General features: G+C 19.7%; 3 protein-coding genes across 7 annotated transcripts; 1 reads left to right on the top strand and 2 right to left on the bottom strand.

Moving 5' to 3' along the window:
* Positions 1-42: 42 nt before the first annotated feature.
* LOC127278186 (uncharacterized) lies at positions 43-2,274 on the bottom strand. Its single transcript, XM_051299766.1, has 7 exons — positions 2,077-2,274; positions 1,866-1,995; positions 1,525-1,716; positions 1,350-1,444; positions 867-1,031; positions 558-777; positions 43-230 (listed from the first exon to the last, which is right to left on the bottom strand). The coding sequence occupies exons 1-7, from the start codon at positions 2,227-2,229 to the stop codon at positions 43-45; spliced, it is 1,143 nt and encodes a 380-aa protein (XP_051155723.1). The 5' UTR covers positions 2,230-2,274.
* Positions 2,275-2,862: 588 nt separating this feature from the next.
* Positions 2,863-17,066, top strand: LOC127278187 (epidermal retinol dehydrogenase 2-like). 5 transcript variants are annotated; one of them, XM_051299768.1, is made up of 9 exons: positions 4,215-4,341; positions 4,736-4,856; positions 5,088-5,213; positions 14,981-15,174; positions 15,412-15,780; positions 16,098-16,212; positions 16,291-16,372; positions 16,472-16,582; positions 16,671-17,066. In XM_051299768.1, the coding sequence occupies exons 2-9, from the start codon at positions 4,829-4,831 to the stop codon at positions 16,720-16,722; spliced, it is 1,077 nt and encodes a 358-aa protein (XP_051155725.1). In that variant the 5' UTR covers positions 4,215-4,341; positions 4,736-4,828; the 3' UTR covers positions 16,723-17,066. The 5 variants fall into 5 exon arrangements, with proteins under 5 accessions (XP_051155726.1, XP_051155725.1, XP_051155727.1 ...); XM_051299769.1 differs by lacking the exons at positions 14,981-15,174; positions 15,412-15,780; positions 16,098-16,212; ... (1 more) ...; positions 16,472-16,582; positions 16,671-17,066 and adding exons at positions 2,863-3,091; positions 3,221-3,380; positions 3,523-3,660; positions 3,820-4,014; positions 5,330-5,445 and having other exon boundaries at positions 4,212-4,341; XM_051299770.1 differs by lacking the exons at positions 4,215-4,341; positions 4,736-4,856; positions 5,088-5,213 and adding an exon at positions 9,448-9,729 and having other exon boundaries at positions 16,671-17,062.
* A 102-nt stretch (positions 17,067-17,168) lies between these two features.
* Positions 17,169-18,760, bottom strand: LOC127278189 (uncharacterized). Its single transcript, XM_051299777.1, has 4 exons — positions 18,525-18,760; positions 18,110-18,370; positions 17,701-17,834; positions 17,169-17,547 (listed from the first exon to the last, which is right to left on the bottom strand). The coding sequence occupies exons 3-4, from the start codon at positions 17,764-17,766 to the stop codon at positions 17,233-17,235; spliced, it is 381 nt and encodes a 126-aa protein (XP_051155734.1). The 5' UTR covers positions 17,767-17,834; positions 18,110-18,370; positions 18,525-18,760; the 3' UTR covers positions 17,169-17,232.
* Positions 18,761-19,413: the final 653 nt, after the last annotated feature.

Here is a 19,413-nt window from a genome sequence, read left to right as displayed (position 1 = left end):
TTAATTTTTGAAATTTTAATATTAAATTTTTATTATAGAATTTTAGTGAAACTTGCCAATATCAATTTTTGAAGTCAAAGCAGTGATTCCGTAAAGTAAACCATTGTGAGGTAAAAGAAGTGACAATATTTTAATTTCAAATGATTGATTTTTGAAAAATTGGTCAAATTCCATTGTTATTCGAGCCATGAATATCCAACAGAGTAAACAAGTAAGCACAGCTTTCGTCGCTAAAATATAACAGAAAATCAACTTAAAATTTTGAAATACATATTTATTGATAACATTGAAAGAATAATTCTTTCACAAGATTTTTCAATTAAATATAGTCTGTCAATTGAGAAATCTCCAGTTTTTTCTTTAAAAAATTTTTCCCAAAAAAAGATTTTTATAATTAAATTAAAAATATCCTAATATTTAACTTTTAAATAAAACTTTTTAAATATTTAACTTTAGATTTATTCAAGTTAACAAAAAAGAAGAAAAATTAAAAATTTTGAAGTACAAAATTTTTTATATTTTTTCCTCTATGGATAATAATTTTTCAAAAGGCTTACTATTCGTGAAGAATGTTCCAATTGCAAACATAAAAGTTGACATCAGTAGAATGTGAAAAATTAAAAATATTCCTATTTCTATTGGATTATTGTATTTAGAATAAATCGGATAAAGAAGAAATGTACAAATTATTGTCACGGGTACCGCAGTTATACAGAGATAAATTAACCATCCAAAATATAGAAAATAATTGTTAATATCGGAAATTCTCAGTAGATCCTAAAAAAAGAAAGAAATTTATATCTCAATTTGACAAATTTTTAATCATCATTTTTTTTTTTTAAAAAGAAAGAGATTTTTTCAATTACTGTAAAACCATTTTCTTTCTCTTGAATCAATGTTGTTAAAGTTGATAGAGGCAGAAATATAAAAGCAATAATTGACATATAGTAAATTATACTGACATTAGATCTATTTATTGGTGAAAATGTTGAATTATTGTTTTTATAAAGTGGAAATCGTTCTATTACCATCTAAAAGAAAAATTAATTAATATAAATATCATAATAATTATTTTTTAATATATCTTAAATAAATATATATATTTTTTTAAATAAATTTTATTTTGTTCAAAACAAATTCTATTTGAATCAAATAAAATTTAATTTGTTTCAAAAATTTTATTTCAAAAAAAAATTGTTATTTAACTCTGAGACAAACATAGTTATATTTTTATTTGATTCAAATACAAATTATATATTTAATTCTAATAAAAAATTTTTCTGTGTGTATTTATATAAAAAGGATAAAAAAATTTTTGTTTTTTAATTGAAAAAATTATCATTTCTTACACCGATATCTTTAATTTCTGAATTTTTCCATAGTTTTAGAAATTCAAACTCTATTGCTGATTGTAAACTAAGAAATCCACTTTGTAGATAAGGATCTTTGAAAAAAATGTAATTTTAATTTCACATTTAAAATTGATCATTTTTTTTATTATTATTATTTTTTTTTTGTTATTACCTACGTCCATAGGATATTCATCTTTCATATCAATTATCTGAATTTTTCCAATTTCTGAAGAACGAATCGTGTACTCCAAAAGTTTTGGCAGTTGATTATCAGTTGATTGAAATATTATCCAAAAAATATTGCTTGTTCTATTTTTTGTAATGTGTCGTGTAATCAATTTTTTTTCATTAATTTCGGAAGAAACTATGAAATTTTGTAAAAATTCGTAAATATTTTTTTTTTTTTTATTTAATCAAGTTCAAAAAAAATGTCCCAAAAATTCTTTTTCATAAAAGGATGAATTATAAAGATATTGAAAATTAAATTTAAGAAAATATGAGAATTTTTATAACCTGGAATTTCCAATTTTTGAGAAACTTTTGACATTAATTTATCAGTAAAACTATTTTTTGGAGTATACCAACAGTCTGCATTTTTAGGAAAATAATTATCAATCATTTTTTGAGTGTGATGTTTTACAGTCTGTGAAAAGAAAGAAATGTCCTTTTTAATTTTTTTTTTTTTTCATATCAGTAAAATTTTATTGGAATTTTTATTACTTACGCGATTGTTAATGGCTAGAGGATCGGAAATGAGTTGAATTTGTAATGTCAAAGTGATCGGAATAATTAGTTCAAGTATTGTAAAAAATACAGTGTTTCTTCGCATTAGAAAAGCTTTCCAAAAAAGAAGATGACACCGGGAGAAAAATCTCATTTTCTCTGAATGTAGAATATTTTCATTTTTTAAAGCATTAAATTAATTTGCATCCTAGAAATGTAAATTTATAGATTTTTTATTTAATAATTCGATAAAGTGATAACTAAATCATCGGGAAAATTGTTATATAATATTTAAAAGTGATTTCACTTTTTTTGTATTTTAATACATTTAAAAAATTTTTAAATTTCTATTTGAAAAAATGAATTGAAATTTACAATTTATAAAAAATAACTTACATAGTCGTTTTCTCTTCTAAGAATAACCTATACGTTGTCAAAACCATCAATTGTTAAATCAATAAATCAATTGTTTTAAAGTTGACGTCAGAGTTAAGACTTAGAAATTTTCCTTTCTTTTTTGTATTTACAAAAAAAAAAAAAAATTCCTTTAAGTTATTATATTATACAGCACAAGGTTTTCAGAATTAAATTCCAAGGAAATTTATTCTCAATATTAAAAATGGTGCATTAAATTAGAATAGAATAAAATTAATTTATTAGAATATAATTGTAAATTAATAGATAGAATAAATAGAATAATTTTTTTTTTTTTAAATTTTTTTTCACTTTATTTTATTTTTATTATTGATCGTTTTTTGTTATTGAATTTTTTTTCGGAAGTGAAGAACAAAAAAAATTTAGGTATTCAATAAACTGCACATTTATTGTTTTATTTAAATTGTAAATTCATAAATGATATTTTAATTTGAGAGAAGAAAAAAAAACTTCAATCTGTTAATGAACTGACTGAAATGTCAGAAAAATATACGTAAATGTAGAGCAAAATATATAGATATTAATAAAATGACTGAAACGTCACAAGAAGATAAATGTAAATACGAAACAAAATGTAGTAGGTAATATCAATGATTTTTTAAATTACTTTCTATAAATTAATTTGATATTTATTTTATAATCTTCTTAAAATGTTTAGTAATTATTACAAGTGTTTGATTTTTAATTAATATGGAAATTTTTTTTTTCAGAATTGCAAACTTTTGGAGAAAAGTAACGAGATATTTTTCTCCAAAACTACCAATTGAATTATTTATATTATCAATAAGAATTACATTTGCAATGTTAGCCGCAACATTTAGATTCATTATTCCTCCATCGATGAAGAATTTATTAGGCGAGACAGTGTTGGTAATAAATGCTAAAAAATTTGAAAGATTTATTGTTTTTAATACATTAATTATTATTAACATTAATAAATTATTAATATTATTTAATTTACAAGTTATTAATAATAATAATTTATTAATTTAATAATTATTTTTCTTTATAGATTTCAGGAGCTGGTCATGGAATTGGAAGAGAATTGGCTCTTCAATTGGCTGCTTTAGGTTGTATAGTTGTCTGTTGGGACAATGATGTTGAAGCTAATAAATTAACATTGAGTAAAATTTTAACAAATGGAGGCGAGGTAACTAATACATTAATAGAATTTTTTTTTTTTTTTATTAAAAAATTATTTTTTTTAATTTTTAATTTTTAAATTTCAATAAAAATTTATTATATAGTAAGAAAAAAGTGATTGAAAATTAAAATCTTTGTAATTAATTTTACATTACTTTATTTATAGGCATATGCTTTTGTGGTTGACGTATCAAAAAGATTAGAAGTTCGTGAAACATTGAGAATTATGAGAAAAAGTGGAATTTCCGATATTTCTATTTTAATTAATAATGCTGCAATTTTATTGCATCGGCCATTTCTTGAACATTATTCTGACGATATTGAAAAAATATTCAATGTTAATGTTTTATCGAATTTTTGGGTAAGACTTTTTTTTACCCTAAAATAACTAATAATGATAGTTATTCTTTTTTATTATATTTCTATAAGCGAATCTGTTAGGATCTTATTATGGATAATAATAAAAAAAATTGATTTTGTTAATAAAAAATTTTTCAAAATGTTTTTTTTTTTTTGTTGCAAAAATGAAAATTTATTTAATTATTGAATTCTTAACAGACAATACAATCTTGTTTACCCAGTATGTTGCAAAATGGAAAAGGTCATATTGTTTCTCTTTGTAGTATGTGTGGACTTTATGGCTTTTTAAATAAAGTCCCGTATTATTCTTCGAAATACGCAATAAAAGGTATATTTATTTACATTTATATATGTGTGTAAGTAATATCCATTTTCTTTTTACTTTTGAATAAATTTTCTTTTTTTTTTAAGAAAAAATTGATGATATATTTTCTTCTTATATTATATTATTAAAAATATTTGCTTTGTAATATAGTATAATAAATTTATCCCTTTGGTAAAAGAATAAAAGAAAAATGGCATAACCTTGACTTGGATAGATTAATTTATTTTTCACTCATGTTCATATTCTTTGTTTATTTAAAAAAATATTTTTAAAAACATTTTTCTTTTTTTTTACTTTTTATAATTTTATTTTTATTTGAATTATTGATTTTAATTTTATTTTTTAAATGATATAAATTTTAATATTAAATTATTAAAACTTTTATATATATATATAGGTTTAATGGAAGGATTAAAGGAAGAAATAAAAATGGACGCGAGAAAACCGAAAATTCATTTTACTACAATTTATCCTTTTTACGTCATCGATAATGGATTACCCAAAGACTCTAAATACAGGTATACTTAAACTATTTATTACATATGTGTATATATATATGTAGGTATTTAATTGAAGAAAAAATAAAATTAAAAATAGAAGAAGTTTCCAAACATAATATTAACTATGTCCATTTCTATATTTAATTATGATGAATTAATAATTAACTTTCACTTAATTTTTTTCTATTCTCTACTTTTTTTTCAACTTCTAAATAAATTAATTTCTAAATACAAATTATTTTACAAAAGGTTTCCTTATCTTTTTGGCGCTGTTTCTCCAGAATTTGCAGCTCAGGAAATTATTAAAGCTATTAGAAGAAACTATAACGAATATTCAATACCCAGAAGTCTTGTTTATTTGGATACTATTAACAGGTATTATTAAATTAGAATTATAGGTTAATTATTTTTTTTTAATTAAAAAAAAAAGTTTTAATATATTTTCAAATAAGATTCCAAAAAAAGTACTTTCAAAAACTTGCAAATTTCAGAGTCATTCCCCTTTCTGTGAAGAATTTAATTATGGATTTTCTGACAAATATTCGATAGAGATTATAATAATTAATTTCAAGTTTATTAATAATAATTTTTAGTTATAAATATATTAAACTTGTGCTTATATTGATAATAATAATAATAATAATACATTCTGAATAGCATTAAAAATATAATATTTTTAATAATTAAAATTTTTATTATGTGTTTTTTTAAGAATTTTATTTCGTAATTGAATGGAAACAGTAAAAACTATATTATGATTAATGAGTCTTATTTCTCTTAAGTTGTATATAGTCTAGAAAAAGGCATATAGATAGAGAAAAAATTTTAAATCAATTATAAATTTAATGTGTATAGTAAAATTAGATTCAAGGATTATAAAAAAAGTCTGATTTCTCAATAATAATGCTTTAAATTAGAGATTAATTTTTTTGTTCCTAATTTTTTTTTTTTTTTTTTTTTTTTACAACAGTATATTCAAAATATAAAATTATATTTTTTTTCATTTCTATATAATAACATATCTTGGTAATAATTTTAAGAATATTGTGTGTTTCTTTTTATCAGTAAAATTTAAAAAAATAAAATAATATTATTAATGTTCTTAAATTATTATTAATTAATATTTTTAGAAAATTAATGTAAACAATTTTACAGGTGAAAATTTAATATAAATATGTAATTTAAAAAAAAATGTTTAGAAACTATATGAGAAAATTTATGCAGGGAATTATTTTCGTTACTACAATATATAATTACAATTAGATTAATCGACCATATACGTAACTATTTTAAAATAATAATTATTTTGATACGGTTTATTGGTCAGTAATATAAAGTATATAATTATTCTAAAATTCCTTATACTGATATTTAAAATAATACAATAAAATAATATAATTTTCAAAAAAAAAAAAATTTTGAGAATTTTTTTTTAAATATTTTTTATTGCGATATTGAATTTGCGATAAATATTACTCCACGGAAATTACACTCGAAATCTTCAAGTTATGGAATTATATAGGTATTAAAAAAAATTATAAGATCATAAAAATTAAAAAAAAAAATTACATTCCAAAAATAATAAATATTTTTCTAAATTAGAAAAATTACAAAAAATATTTATTTTCGAGAAAATAAGAAAATTACTACAAAAATTACTAAATTTTATGTAATTTTTTTTTATGAATTAATGGTACTTTGTACGAATGGGCGTTGCCCGTATATTTTCAAATAAATAAATAAAATTGTTTTTTTATGTTTTATACAAAAATTTTCTAAATTCTTATCAATTTTTTAAACTCTGAAAAAATAAAAGTTTAGAATTTCTGGTTTCTATGAAATTAAAATTGTTTATTATTATTTTTAAATATTTGTATTTCAAAGTGTAAAAGGGTTTAAAAGAAATAATTATTTTCAAGAGTATCAATTATAAAATCAGGAAATACGTAACGGTTAATAATTATAATATTCGCTTTAATCTAGAGGGAAATTTTGCTTGACCCCCTGAAAAAATATAATGTGCGTCGCGTGTGTTTGCAAATAGCAACAAAAGAGAAAACTTTATATACACACTAGTTAATCAAGTTTTCAGAATTTTCACTTGACACACTATATTATTTTTTATTTGTCAATTTCTATATCTAAACTTTTGATATTTAAATTGAACTGTCTTATGTCATATTCAAATTATATTCAGAACATTTCTATCTTGTTTAAATTAATTTTATTATGTAAGACAGTAATTTAAAAATTGTTCAAATAGTTCCAGTTTAATGACATATAAATATTAATAAATATAATCAATTTCAAATATTGAACATGAAATTTGATTTATTTTGAATTTCACATATATAAACTAATATTAATAATTTTTTTTTCTTTATTTTCAATCTCGTTAAAATATCATGTTTTAATTAAATTTTCTCCGGAAAATAGTAATTAGCGAAGATGAATTTATTATGGAAATTGGGTCAATCGTTTGTTGACGGAAATTTAATAGACATATATCATCTTGACAAATATATAGTAGGTGATTGTAAAATTTATTCTCTGAAATTGAAAACCGGTTTTTTTTTTCACTGAAAATAATGTATATAATAAAAATTGAAGTACGAAATTTATATTCATTAAAGACTGAAACTCTTAAAAATTGTAATTTTTTTAAAAATTTAAATTTTGAATTTAAGTTGTATAAGGTTTTGAAAATTATATAAAAATTAAATTTTTTTTATATCAAAGATGAATAAATAGTCACTTTTTCAAAATATCCTATTTTTAGAAAAAAAATGCATCCCTTTACATTTTATGTCATTTTTGTGAAAATGTAATGGATAAAAAAATTTAAATTTGAAAATATTTAGTATATTACAATACTTCCTCCAAATGAGAGAGCAAGAAAATTAACTATATATGACTTGAAACATTTTTGCATTGTCACAGTGTGATTGTAAAAATTTATTTTCTGGAAATTAAAAACCGTTTTTTTCACTGAATATATGGAATAATCATTCAAATGAAAATAAATAAAAATGTCAAATAAATAATAATTTAAAAATTTTCGTCCGAAATATTTAAATTATTTTCCAAATTTTGAGTAAAATTGTATATTATTTTTTAAAAAATTAACTTTCTTTTTAATTAATTTGTTTATGTTATTTTTATTTTAGTAAATTTTTTAAGTATATTTTTAATTATTAAATCAAAAATTGATTATTTAATTAATGGACAAAACATTTTTAAATATTATACTTATACCTAAATGGAGAATAAATGAAAAATCAATTTACATTAAAAAAAAAAAAGAAGTGAACAAGAATGTTCACTTGCTCGTGTCCGTTATATGCTGTTACATAGATCGTAAATGGTATCATTAAATCATTACATCATTCATAAATGCATAAATATATAAAAAAAAAGTGCAAATTAGCTCGATTTGACTAATTAATAATTGCACCATACTTAACTTTTTGGTAGTATGATTTATGATAATTTTTTTTTACAATTTATTAAAAAAAAAAAAAAAAAGGAACCATCTTCTAGTGTAATAAATAATTATTATTTTACAAATTTTCCAAATTTATTATAACAAATAAATGAAAATAAACTATGTAATATTTATTTGGACTTTATATTATAAACAATTAAATTGTTATAAATAAAGGGAAATTGATGGGGAAAATTATATTGTAAAACTTAGAAAGTTTAAAATGAAGAAATTAATCTAATCTATGAAAAATAAATAAAATAGCACTCTAAGCAGACAATTAATAAGATAAAAATAGAAAAAATAAATTAATTAAAAATAGAATATAAAATTGAAAAAAAAACTGTTTATACATTTCTTGTACATTATTTCCGGAATGTTAAAAAAGAGAATATGGTCAAAGTGTGAGGAAATGTGCGGTAAGAAATAAATAAATAAATAAATGATTTATGACAATTGTTGCATTTTGTAATAGACGCAGGTGCAATATTTCCTTACATATAATATAAGCGTTTTGAGGCATCATAAAATTTCAAAAAATGAATAAGAATTTTAAAAATTATTACCGCGAGTATATTATAACTAAAAATCATTGTTCTAAATGGAAATATTTCTTAAGAAATAACTTTTCAAGTTAATTTTTTTAATTTAATAATTTAGGGATCTAAGCTGCGCTATTGAGTTAAGATCCCTTTCACCGAGATGCATCACAATATATATATATATATAATAATGCGTAAAACAAAGTTAAATTCAAAATATTTTTAGAATCTCATCAAATATTTATTTTTTTTCTTTATTTTTATATATACAAAATATATATACAGAGAAATTTATTTTAAAAAAATAAAAAAAAAACAAGTAAAATATTGGTATTTATAACAAAATAATAAATATTTAAATAAAAGGATATTTTTCATTGTCCAATATTGATGAGTAATTTTTTTTACTTAAAAAAAAAAATATTAAAATTTAAAAAAAATGAAATCACATTATTTTATTTGCAATTAAATATAGTGATGCGTATTAAATAAGTTTGTTGGGATTTCTCGAGACATTTATGTCTGAATCATATATATATAATGAATTACTCAATGTGATGCTGCCTTCGTTCTTCAGTCAAGTTCAAACATTCTAGTTGGGAGGGAAAGAAAGAAAACCCAAGTTCCTGCGTGATGTATATAGTATTACTATTATCGTTCTTGTCATAGGTAGATGGGCTCCAAAAAATTAATTTTCACTAATTAAAAAAAAATTATTTTCTATTTTTTATTAATTCACCAATATAGTTTCAATAATAATTTTTTGTGCTAATGTGAAAAGTATAATTTTTATTTATAATTTTTTTTTTTGTGAGTGACTTCAATAACTTTTTGGAAAAATTAAAGGAATAATACAAAAAAAAAGGTAATAGGACTTTTTAAAAATAGATAATTCTTTATTTCATTATTATATTAGGTTTAAGAAATTTTTAATCATTTTTAAAAAATTTGCGATACAATTAATGAATAATTAATAATAATAATAATAATAATAATAATAATAATAATAATAATAATTAATAATAATAATAATAATAATAACAATTAATAATAATAATAATAATAATAACAATTAATAATAATAATTAATAAGAATAATAATAATTAATAATAATTAATTATTCTTTAAAAATCGAATCATAAAAAATAAGAATTTGACAAATAAAATCATTATATCATCATTAAAGAAAATATTCTGTTAAAGAACGATATTAAAAATTTTTTTTATGTTTATAATTATTTATATAAAATTTCCAATTAATTTTTCAATTATTTTATATTTAAAATAAATTAATTTAGGAAATAAATAAAGGTTATTTCAAAAATAAAAAAAATTATAAAAATTAAAAAAAAAATTATAAATAAATAAAAAATAATATTTCAAATTTAATAAAAGAGAAATCAAATGAGTGAAAATAAAAAAGTAGAAAAAAATTGCAGAAAATAAAAAAAATAAAGAGTTTAATAAAATTGAAAATTGAATAAAAACGGTTCCTTTGTGATAAATGAAAATTATTAAACTATATATATATAAATTAAATAATATATACATAAATGAGTAAAATGAAAATATGTTTTAATGAGGTTGAACTATTATTAACTCTACTCTTAAGTAAATATTTCTAATCTTCAAACATTTACTCCGCAGGATATATATTCATTATTATTTGCACTGGCACACGTTTTCAGTGAAATTTATATATGACGAAATTATTATTTTCTCCAATTGTTTTGTTGTGCAATTTTTCTAGATGATTTTAAATTACTTTTGTTTTCTGTTCTGTTCGCAAATAAAGAAATTTACTTTAATTTATATATCACATTATTTTCCTGATCATAAAACGAATAATGAATAAACTTGCCACTTCCGGTAATTCTTTTTTCTTTTAAATAACTACTATTTATTTTCACAATATCTTTTATTATTTTTTTATAATATAAAAATAGAAAGTCACATGGAAATTTTTTTTAAAGTATAATTTTAACAGTATATTGAAAATTGAGATTTTTTTTTTAAATAAGAAATGAAGTAAATTGAATTATCATATATATAAAAAAATTTTCAAACGCTTTCAATGTATGTAATGTAAATATAAATTTTGAAGGTCTAATTATTTTAATTGAATTTCTCTTAATACTTTGGACAAACACAATTCAAAAGAGTAAAAATCATAAAAAAAAAATAACTGTGTTCTTTGTCATTTGAAAAAAAGTGAAAGAAGAGAAAGGTATGAATTTTTTAAAATTACTCGCTTGAATTTTAATATAAAATATTTTCTTTGGATTTTTATTTCTTATTTATCATTTTTATTGCTTTTTAAAAGTTTTCTTATTATTTGATTATTATATATATTACTATAATATAATTATATATATTTTTTTATTTTTATTACTTAACAGAAAAATTGAAATTTGTAACATAAAATAAAATAAGAAAAAACTTAAGATTTTTATGGTTAATTTTGAAGAATAAAAAAAATGTAAGGGACATTTTTTAATATGTATTTTCAAGGACAAGAACATATGAGCGAAATATTAATTATATTTTTTTTATTGTTCATATATATATGAAAAAAACAATTATTAAATGACTAAATTGTTTTTACCATCTTCAAGAAAATATAAAAACAAAACAATTTATTTTGATAAAATAGAGAACGTTAATAATTAATAAAAATCATTAAAATATTTTAGAAAATGTGTCCTTAAACTAATATATATAAAAAGTAAAAATATTATCCTTGACATAATTGGGACAAGTTCATATAGTAGATTTTAAAAGTACATAAACTCAAATTATTCTAAACTGACGAAATAAAAAACCAAGGTTGAGGATAAATTTGAAAAAAAATATATTTCCTTGATGAAGTGCAATTAAATTAAAGAATTCTTATAATTTTTGCTTCTAATAATTTCATTTATATTCAAGAAAAAATATTAATCATTATTATTCTTTGAAATTGATTATAAATCTTATTACATACTTATTTATAATTTTTATTATTTAATAAGTCGAAATTTCTGAACATCATATCATCATTAAATTATTATTATTATTATTATTATTATTATTATTATTATTATTATTATTATTATTATTATTAAATTATTATTATTTTTTTAATTAGGTATAAGTTATTATAATAATTTACTGTTTTTTATAAACATTATTGTTTATTAAAAAAAAATGTTGAGTTTATAATATACTATTGTAATAAAATTTTTGATAAATAATTGGTGAAAGCAAAAAATTCATATTCATGTAAAATTATTTTTGACGATATTTTTAATTAAGTGAAGTTAATATTTTCAATTTCATTTGCAATTTCTGGTGTCGACAGTTATGTCATTTACATTTGCCAGATGTTAAACATTACGTCAATGGCAATTATTTATTTCCCAAAGTGCAAAATATGCAATATTGTTTGTATAGAAATTTAATTATTATAATGAATAAGTCGAAACAATGAGGATTTTCTACATATTCATTGTATGTGTATTATAGTTATACTTTACATAAAAAAGGTATTTCTAATAATTTATATTTAATTTAATTTTATTATTTTTATTAGTATTATTAGTTTTTTTTTTTTTTTTTTTTTACAAAGCAATAAGTTTAGGAATGGAAAAAAAATGCATTTATGTACTTTGGTGTGGGATTCGATGACCACTCCCTGTTGTCACTAAAACCACCACTTCTATATTCTTGTTTTATCTTTTCTACTCCACTTTTAACAAATTTTTAAAAAATTGATCCGATTTACTTGAAATTTATTACTTAGGCATTTTTTGGAGTACCTAATTTCAAATGCAGCATCAGATTTTCAAAATTCAAATTTTTTTTTATCTAATATGGAGGAGAAAATTTATCAGATTTGTTTGAAAATTAATCAGATTTGTTTGAAAATTATAATAATAAATAATAAATAAATTTATATATGATACATACATTTTTTTCAGTATGTAGAAAGAAAAAAAAAATTGTAATCCAAATAGACTAATTGAGATGTCATAAATATAAACAGTGCTGGAAGTATCTATTTTCCAGTAGTATACTTATGTAGGACAGATATATAATTTTCTTCTCAAGATTTCATAATAAATTATTTTTAAATATCAATTATTATTATTATTTTTATTTTATTATTTGATTTTATTGAAAATTGTAAATTATAAGTCGCATTAATGATTGAAAGAAAATATATTATTATTATATATATATATATATTGTAATTATATAATTTATCCATTTGAAATACAGGAAATAAGTTAAAACCTGGTGAACTGTATCAAGTCTATTAAAAAGTCGAAAAATCAAGTTTAAATAAAACCTAACTAGTATATTCTTTTGTGACAAAATTACATCACACATTATTCGTTCAATAATTAGAAAAGTAATGCCTACCAGTAATTTTTATTTTTTTTTTTTTAAGAATAATTTATTATACACTATGTCGTTAAACGTAAAACAGTTTCACACTTTATTTCTTCACTTTTTCCATATGCATATTTATTATCAGGAATTATAATAATAATTTTAGAAATATTTCATAAAATAAAGTAGTAAATTATAGAATGTTTTCTATTTTTTTTTTCTTTTCATAAATTATGTTCACATTTTGTAAAAACAAATTTTTGTTTAAAAAAAATTATATATAGTAATAATAATAATAAATATAATAATAAAAATAATAGTAAAATAATTTGTTAACTCTGATGGACGCGCGGTTGAATGATGAATTATTAGATGTTCTCATATAAAAGGAGAAAGAAACACGATGACCTTCCTTTGATGCGGTAGATTTTAATTCGTGTGTGAAAATTAATTATATGTACACGCAGGTACACTTGAAATTTTTACGATTCAAAAAGAATAATAGGGGCGCATGACCTATTATGACGTCAACAGACGAGATATAAAAATATCTCCTTTGTTTCAAATTATAATTACCATAAAAAGAAGTAAAAATATTATTTTTATAATTTACTATTATAAAAATATTTTGTCATAAAATATTTTAAATAGTAAAAAAATTGTTATTGTTTGTTTGTTTGTTTTTTAATAATAAATTGTTATGTTTGCTTAGATAATGAAAATAATAAAATGTCATCAATAATAATATAAAAAAATAAACGAAATGAAAAATGCCCTATTTTGGTCATGATTTTTTCATTTTTAAAAGTCATTAAAAGAATAAGTTAATGAGAAACAAATAATTTACATTTCTCAATAAGATAGAATTTATTATTTACACAAAAATATTTTATGTAATACAAAATTTTTTTATTTATATTTTTTTCTATTTTTATAATTATTGTTTTATTATTTTCAAATTTTTATTTAAATAAAATAATTTCAATCAATTTTTATATTATAAAAATTTGTAAATTTTTAAAAAGAATTTAATGAATTATAATTTATTTACAAAAAAATTTTTATTACTCATACAGTGACAATATAAAAGTAGACAAATTGCTTTTTATAAAAAATGACAAAAGAAAATAAACGTTGCAAAAGTCAGAAATAACTTCAGTTCATTTTCCGGTATCATATCATTAGTGTATTTAAGACTTTCCTTCGTGCTACTGTTCAATTTCATCTGACTCCTGCTTTTCAGTTGATTAGAATTTTTAATATTTCATTAATTACTATTTAGATGAGTTTTTATATTTAATTAATTTTGTTTAAAAATTGGTGAAAGTGAAAGTGATTTAAAAATATTTAATTTATTAATTAATTCGTTGCATTCACTGAAGTTTGACAAAAAAGAAATAATAAAATTAGTTATTAAAAAAGAGTTAAAAAATAAAACTTTTTTAACATTTCAAAAAACCCGCAAAACTTTATAATAATTTAATTATTAACTTGTGTAATATAATTTTTTTTATAAGAAAAATTCAAAATTTGAATTAGAAAACAATTTTAACTAATTATTATTATTATTATTCATTTTATTATTAATTTTAACTAATTTGATTTAACTAATTCACAACTATAATAAATTAATTTAAATTTAGAGGGTAATACCTATTGACGGATAAATAAATAAATAAACTAACTATAAATAATAATAAATTAATCATTATATAATAATTTCGATTTAAATATTTTTCAGTAACGATGATTTCCATGCGGGAAGAATCTCTGATTTCAAATTCACGAATTGGAGGACCAACGTCCGCAACTTGGTGGTATCTCAGTGCTGAATTTATCATTGCTCTCTCGATATCTGGACTTTTGACAATTCTTGGAATCATTAAAACATTTCTTCCAAAACCACCGAAAGATTTAACTGGTGAAATTGTTGTGGTATTCAAAAGATTTATTTTCAAGTTATATAAATGATTAAAAATAAAAATTTACAAAAAATTTTTATCATTGTTATTAAAAAATTAAATTAGAATTTTAACAAAATTTATTAATTTTTTTATTTACGTATATATTTGTTTATTTGCAGCTAAATAAAATGCAGCTATATTTATTTTATGTTTTATTTTTGAATAAGTTTTTTTTTTTTTAAATAATACTTCATTTATTTTTTCATAGATAACAGGTGTTACTTCAGCCCTAGGAAGAAATTTAGCTGAGGAATTTGCAAAAAACGGTTGCCAACTGATCTGTATCGATCACAATTTAAAAGACGCAAAAGAAATTGCATCTGATCTAAGAATAAAATATCCAACAGTGGAGAAAGTTGGTCCAGAATATCGTATAAAGGATAATTATCATGTAAAAATGGAAAAATGTACAAATTTTGCATATGAATGTAATTTGGGAAATAGAAGTGAAATTAATAATGTTGTTAAAAAAGTCAAGGACGATTTTGGAGGTATAAATATTTTAATTACCTGTAATGGAGATTCATCTCAGGATATATTTGACACTATCACTCAAACTTTAATGAGTCATTATTGGGTTTGTAATAATTATTATTTTAAAGTTTTTTCCCACTGAAAAACAGAATAATCTAAAAATTTTATTTAAATTAAACAATAAAAATTTCAAACATCTATTTTTTTTTTATTAATACACTAAAAAAAATTGATTTTAACAAACTTTTATTATTAATGTAATTGAATTGAATTTATGTGATAAATAAATTTTTATATTTTAGACCTTTATTAAATTAACGATTTAATTTAGTTATTTTTTTGCTAAAAAAATAAACTCAAAACATATTTTATCGTCAATTTGATTTTAAAATTTATAATTTTAATTTTTAATATTTTTAGACAGTAATGGCTTTTATTCCATTGATGTTAAATAAAGGAAGGGCACATATTGTTGGAGTGATGCCATTTTCATCAACTGAAGATGCTTTTATGGGTTCAAAAGCAGCAATTGCTGGTTAGAAAAAAAAAAATAATTCTCATAAAAGAAAAAAAAATAAATACAAATTAATATTTTTTTGTTCCAATTTTTCAGGTTTGATGGAAAGTTTAGGTTCTGTTTGCAAAGAAAATAAACAACTTACTTTCATTACTGTGGCCCCAAAATGCCAATCAAGGTGATTAAAAAATGTATTGTTTTTTGAAAGAAAAAAAAAGAAATTTTTTAAAATTTAATTTCCATTTCTCATTTATCTAAAATATGATTTTTGTCACAGATTTGTTAAACAAAGTGAGCAAAAAATTGCTTCAGACGTTGTTGAAGCTGTCAGAAGAGATCAATTATTTTTAACAAGAAATTGGTGTTCAGAAACATTTTATACAATCAGGTAATTTTATTTAAATATTTTAACTCTAATAATTAATTTGTTTTTTGTCTTTTAATTCTAATTGTTTAAAATATAATTTTTGTTTCAGTTGTAAATTATACAGAGGAATAACATTCATTACTCAATGGTTGGACACTTGACTATTTTATTATAAATAAAAAGTTGAAAATTAATTTTAAACTATGTATTACCAGGCAATATTGTCAAGCCATATAGATTTTTCAAGCCAAATGAGGTAGAGATGAGATTTTCAAAATAGACTGTCCTTTATTATTATAAATAATAATATTTCTTAAATATAGTTTAGCTGGATCTATTTATAAAAAAAAAACAATTTTTGTTTTTTCTATATTACAGATAAATTTTTATATTCCATATATTTTTCAACAGTATTAATACTAATGTCCTTTTAATTTTAATTAACTGTACAAGTAAAAAAAATTAAATTAAAAAATTTTTAAAAACAATTAAAAATGAAAAGTGTGCAATTTTGCCCCAATCTTCAAATTATTTTCCTATTGCTCTTTATATTTTTCTTTTATTTTAAATTTTGATAATATTAAATATAATTAAAAGAAAATTCATGTTAGACGTAAAAAAGACATATGAAGTCTACATTTATTTTCAATTATTAAAATATAAATATGCATTCAATCATCAGATAATAAAATAAGAACATCATAATGACCAACATCGGACTCTCCACTAAAAAGAAGTCGTGCTGTTGAATAATTTCGATTCAGTCGATTGTGAAAAATTATTTTCAAAATTCCCCCACCAACGATTTCACGATAAATTGATAAATTCATTCGATATAATTTTGTCAATACTGTACATTCCAATTCAGAAGCAAATGTTCCATCAGCAATCATATAATCGAAATAATCCTGTCTACTTGAAATATTCCATTCCGCAATGACAAATGGTCCATATTCATTCCAATTTTGATGAATGTGTTCTACCACCTTGTAATTGGTTTCAATGATTGGTTTTTGTTTTTTAAATAATATTATATTTGAGAAAAAAATTATTCGAAAAAATAATAATTGAATAAAAAATTTATAGGAAATTCTCTATGTTTAATTAAATATTTGATTTAATTTAAATAATATACAAACCACTGTACGCAGTTGTTTATGATTATTTTCAGTATCCCATAAAATGAAACTCATTGCCCTAAACATACAGTTGCCATCGCCATAAACTTTGTGCACGCGTAACGTGCCTTCCGATGATTTTAATAGAGCCGTATCTTAAAAATTTTTTGGAAAATTCTTTTAAAAAAAATTCTCACTTTTCCCCTCATTTTTCTTATGGTATATAATAGTGAAATAATATTTTAAAATTGAAATTTAATTAAACAAATTGTTTAAAATGTAGTTAAATAATTTTTTAATTCAAACATATTAATAATTAATTAATAATTTTTATTTTCATTTTTTAAATTCTTAATTATTTATTAAAAAAATAATTAATTAAACTATAGATATTTTTTTTTTTACAGTGGAAAAAAAATTTTAAACATACCTGTTTTATAAATTTTTGATTTTGTTTTTTTATTATATGTCAATCGTTTTTTGGAATTTTTTATGCCTTTTTTACGTCTAATATTTTTTGTTTTTTTACGTGGAACTGAGGTTTTTTGTATCACTTTAGATTTTATTAATTTTGATTTCGTAATGTTTTTAATATTTTTATTATCACCCACTTCAAAAAGATGAGAGCATTCATGTAATATAGGTGAGAAATTGTCATTTTTTATCGATAAAGAACATTGAGTATACTCTTCTATAAATTAAAATGTATATTGAAAATAAATTTTTTTTTTTTTTTTAAATAAAAACCTTTTTTATTTTTAAAGTTGAAAATATTTTTTTAACAAAATATACATATATACGATATAAATTGTTTAAAATTATTAAATAACATAAATAAATTATACCTTCTTTCGAAATCTCTTTGCATGTTCGAAAACACCATGTAAAAGTAAAACAGAAGTTTTTCAATTTGTGTGTGAGAAAAATTTATTATTTATATTTAATTAAATTTTTTTTTAATTTAACACAATTTACTTTAATTGTTTTCTGTAAAAAAAATAGTTTATATTTTTATATTAACACTAAAATAGTTTTTTAAATTAAATAATTGCATTTATCAGGTTCTAGTTAATTTATTCACTTTGACGTTTGACGTTTTAATGGTGTGAATTTAGGGATGAAAAATATTATTTAATTTTCTTCTGCTTTTTTTCTTAAGTTAAAAATTAACTAAAAATGAAAATAAACAAAAAAATTAATATCAAACTAATAAATAATTTATCAATATAATACTCATTTAATTAGATATTAGTAGTTAATTAAAAAAAATTTCATATTTAATCTTTTTTTTGTGCTGGAATAATTTAATTTTATTTCAATTCTTATTCAATGTCTGTAAAATATAAGAATTTTATTTAAATTTTTGTTCATTTTATTTATACCTACTCTTTAATAAAACAAACTAATAATTCTGAAGGAATATAGAAAAAAAATAAAAGCTGCTCCAATTTTTTTAAATTCAAATTTTCGCGTAATAATCACGTGACACATCTGGACAGTGCTACCATTTAAGTCCATTTTTCAAAATATATTATATAATTCTCTCTATAATTTCAATTTGACTTTTATATAATTGAGTAACAATAATTACTTTATGAAATAACTTTCAATGTTTTCTTTTAAAGAAATTTATTCTTTATATAGTAAATATAAATTTTGAAAAAAAATAAGTTAGAAAATTTGTATTTATTGGTGGCAGTACTATTTATCATAATGCTCCTAGCTTCACAACAT

Source organism: Leptopilina boulardi, unplaced genomic scaffold (genome assembly GCF_019393585.1).
Source record: "Leptopilina boulardi isolate dan_hultmark-lab unplaced genomic scaffold, ZJU_Lbou_2.1 LbouV2_199, whole genome shotgun sequence".
Taxonomy (NCBI): domain Eukaryota; kingdom Metazoa; phylum Arthropoda; class Insecta; order Hymenoptera; family Figitidae; genus Leptopilina; species Leptopilina boulardi.
The sequence above is the reverse complement of the archived record's forward strand: the minus strand, read 5'-3'. Positions and strand labels throughout refer to the sequence as shown.

Excerpts from the sequence above, each read along its gene's own strand:
- LOC127278186 (XM_051299766.1), bottom strand. The coding sequence starts at position 2,229 with ATGAGATTTTTCTCCCGGTGTCATCTTCTTTTTTGGAAAGCTTTTCTA. Across the intron at positions 1,032-1,349 it reads CAGAAATTAAAGATATCGGT|ATGGTAATAGAACGATTTCC; the intron begins GTAAGAAATGAT and ends TTTTTCTTTTAG. Across the intron at positions 231-557 it reads TGGAACATTCTTCACGAATA|CGACGAAAGCTGTGCTTACT; the intron begins GTAAGCCTTTTG and ends GTTATATTTTAG.
- LOC127278187 (XM_051299768.1), top strand. The coding sequence starts at position 4,829 with ATGGATTACCCAAAGACTCTAAATACAG. Across the intron at positions 5,214-14,980 it reads TATTTGGATACTATTAACAG|TAACGATGATTTCCATGCGG; the intron begins GTATTATTAAAT and ends AATATTTTTCAG. Across the intron at positions 16,213-16,290 it reads TTCAAAAGCAGCAATTGCTG|GTTTGATGGAAAGTTTAGGT; the intron begins GTTAGAAAAAAA and ends CCAATTTTTCAG.
- LOC127278189 (XM_051299777.1), bottom strand. The coding sequence starts at position 17,766 with ATGTTTAGGGCAATGAGTTTCATTTTATGGGATACTGAAAATAATCAT. Across the intron at positions 17,548-17,700 it reads ATAAACAACTGCGTACAGTG|GTGGTAGAACACATTCATCA; the intron begins GTTTGTATATTA and ends ACCAATTACAAG.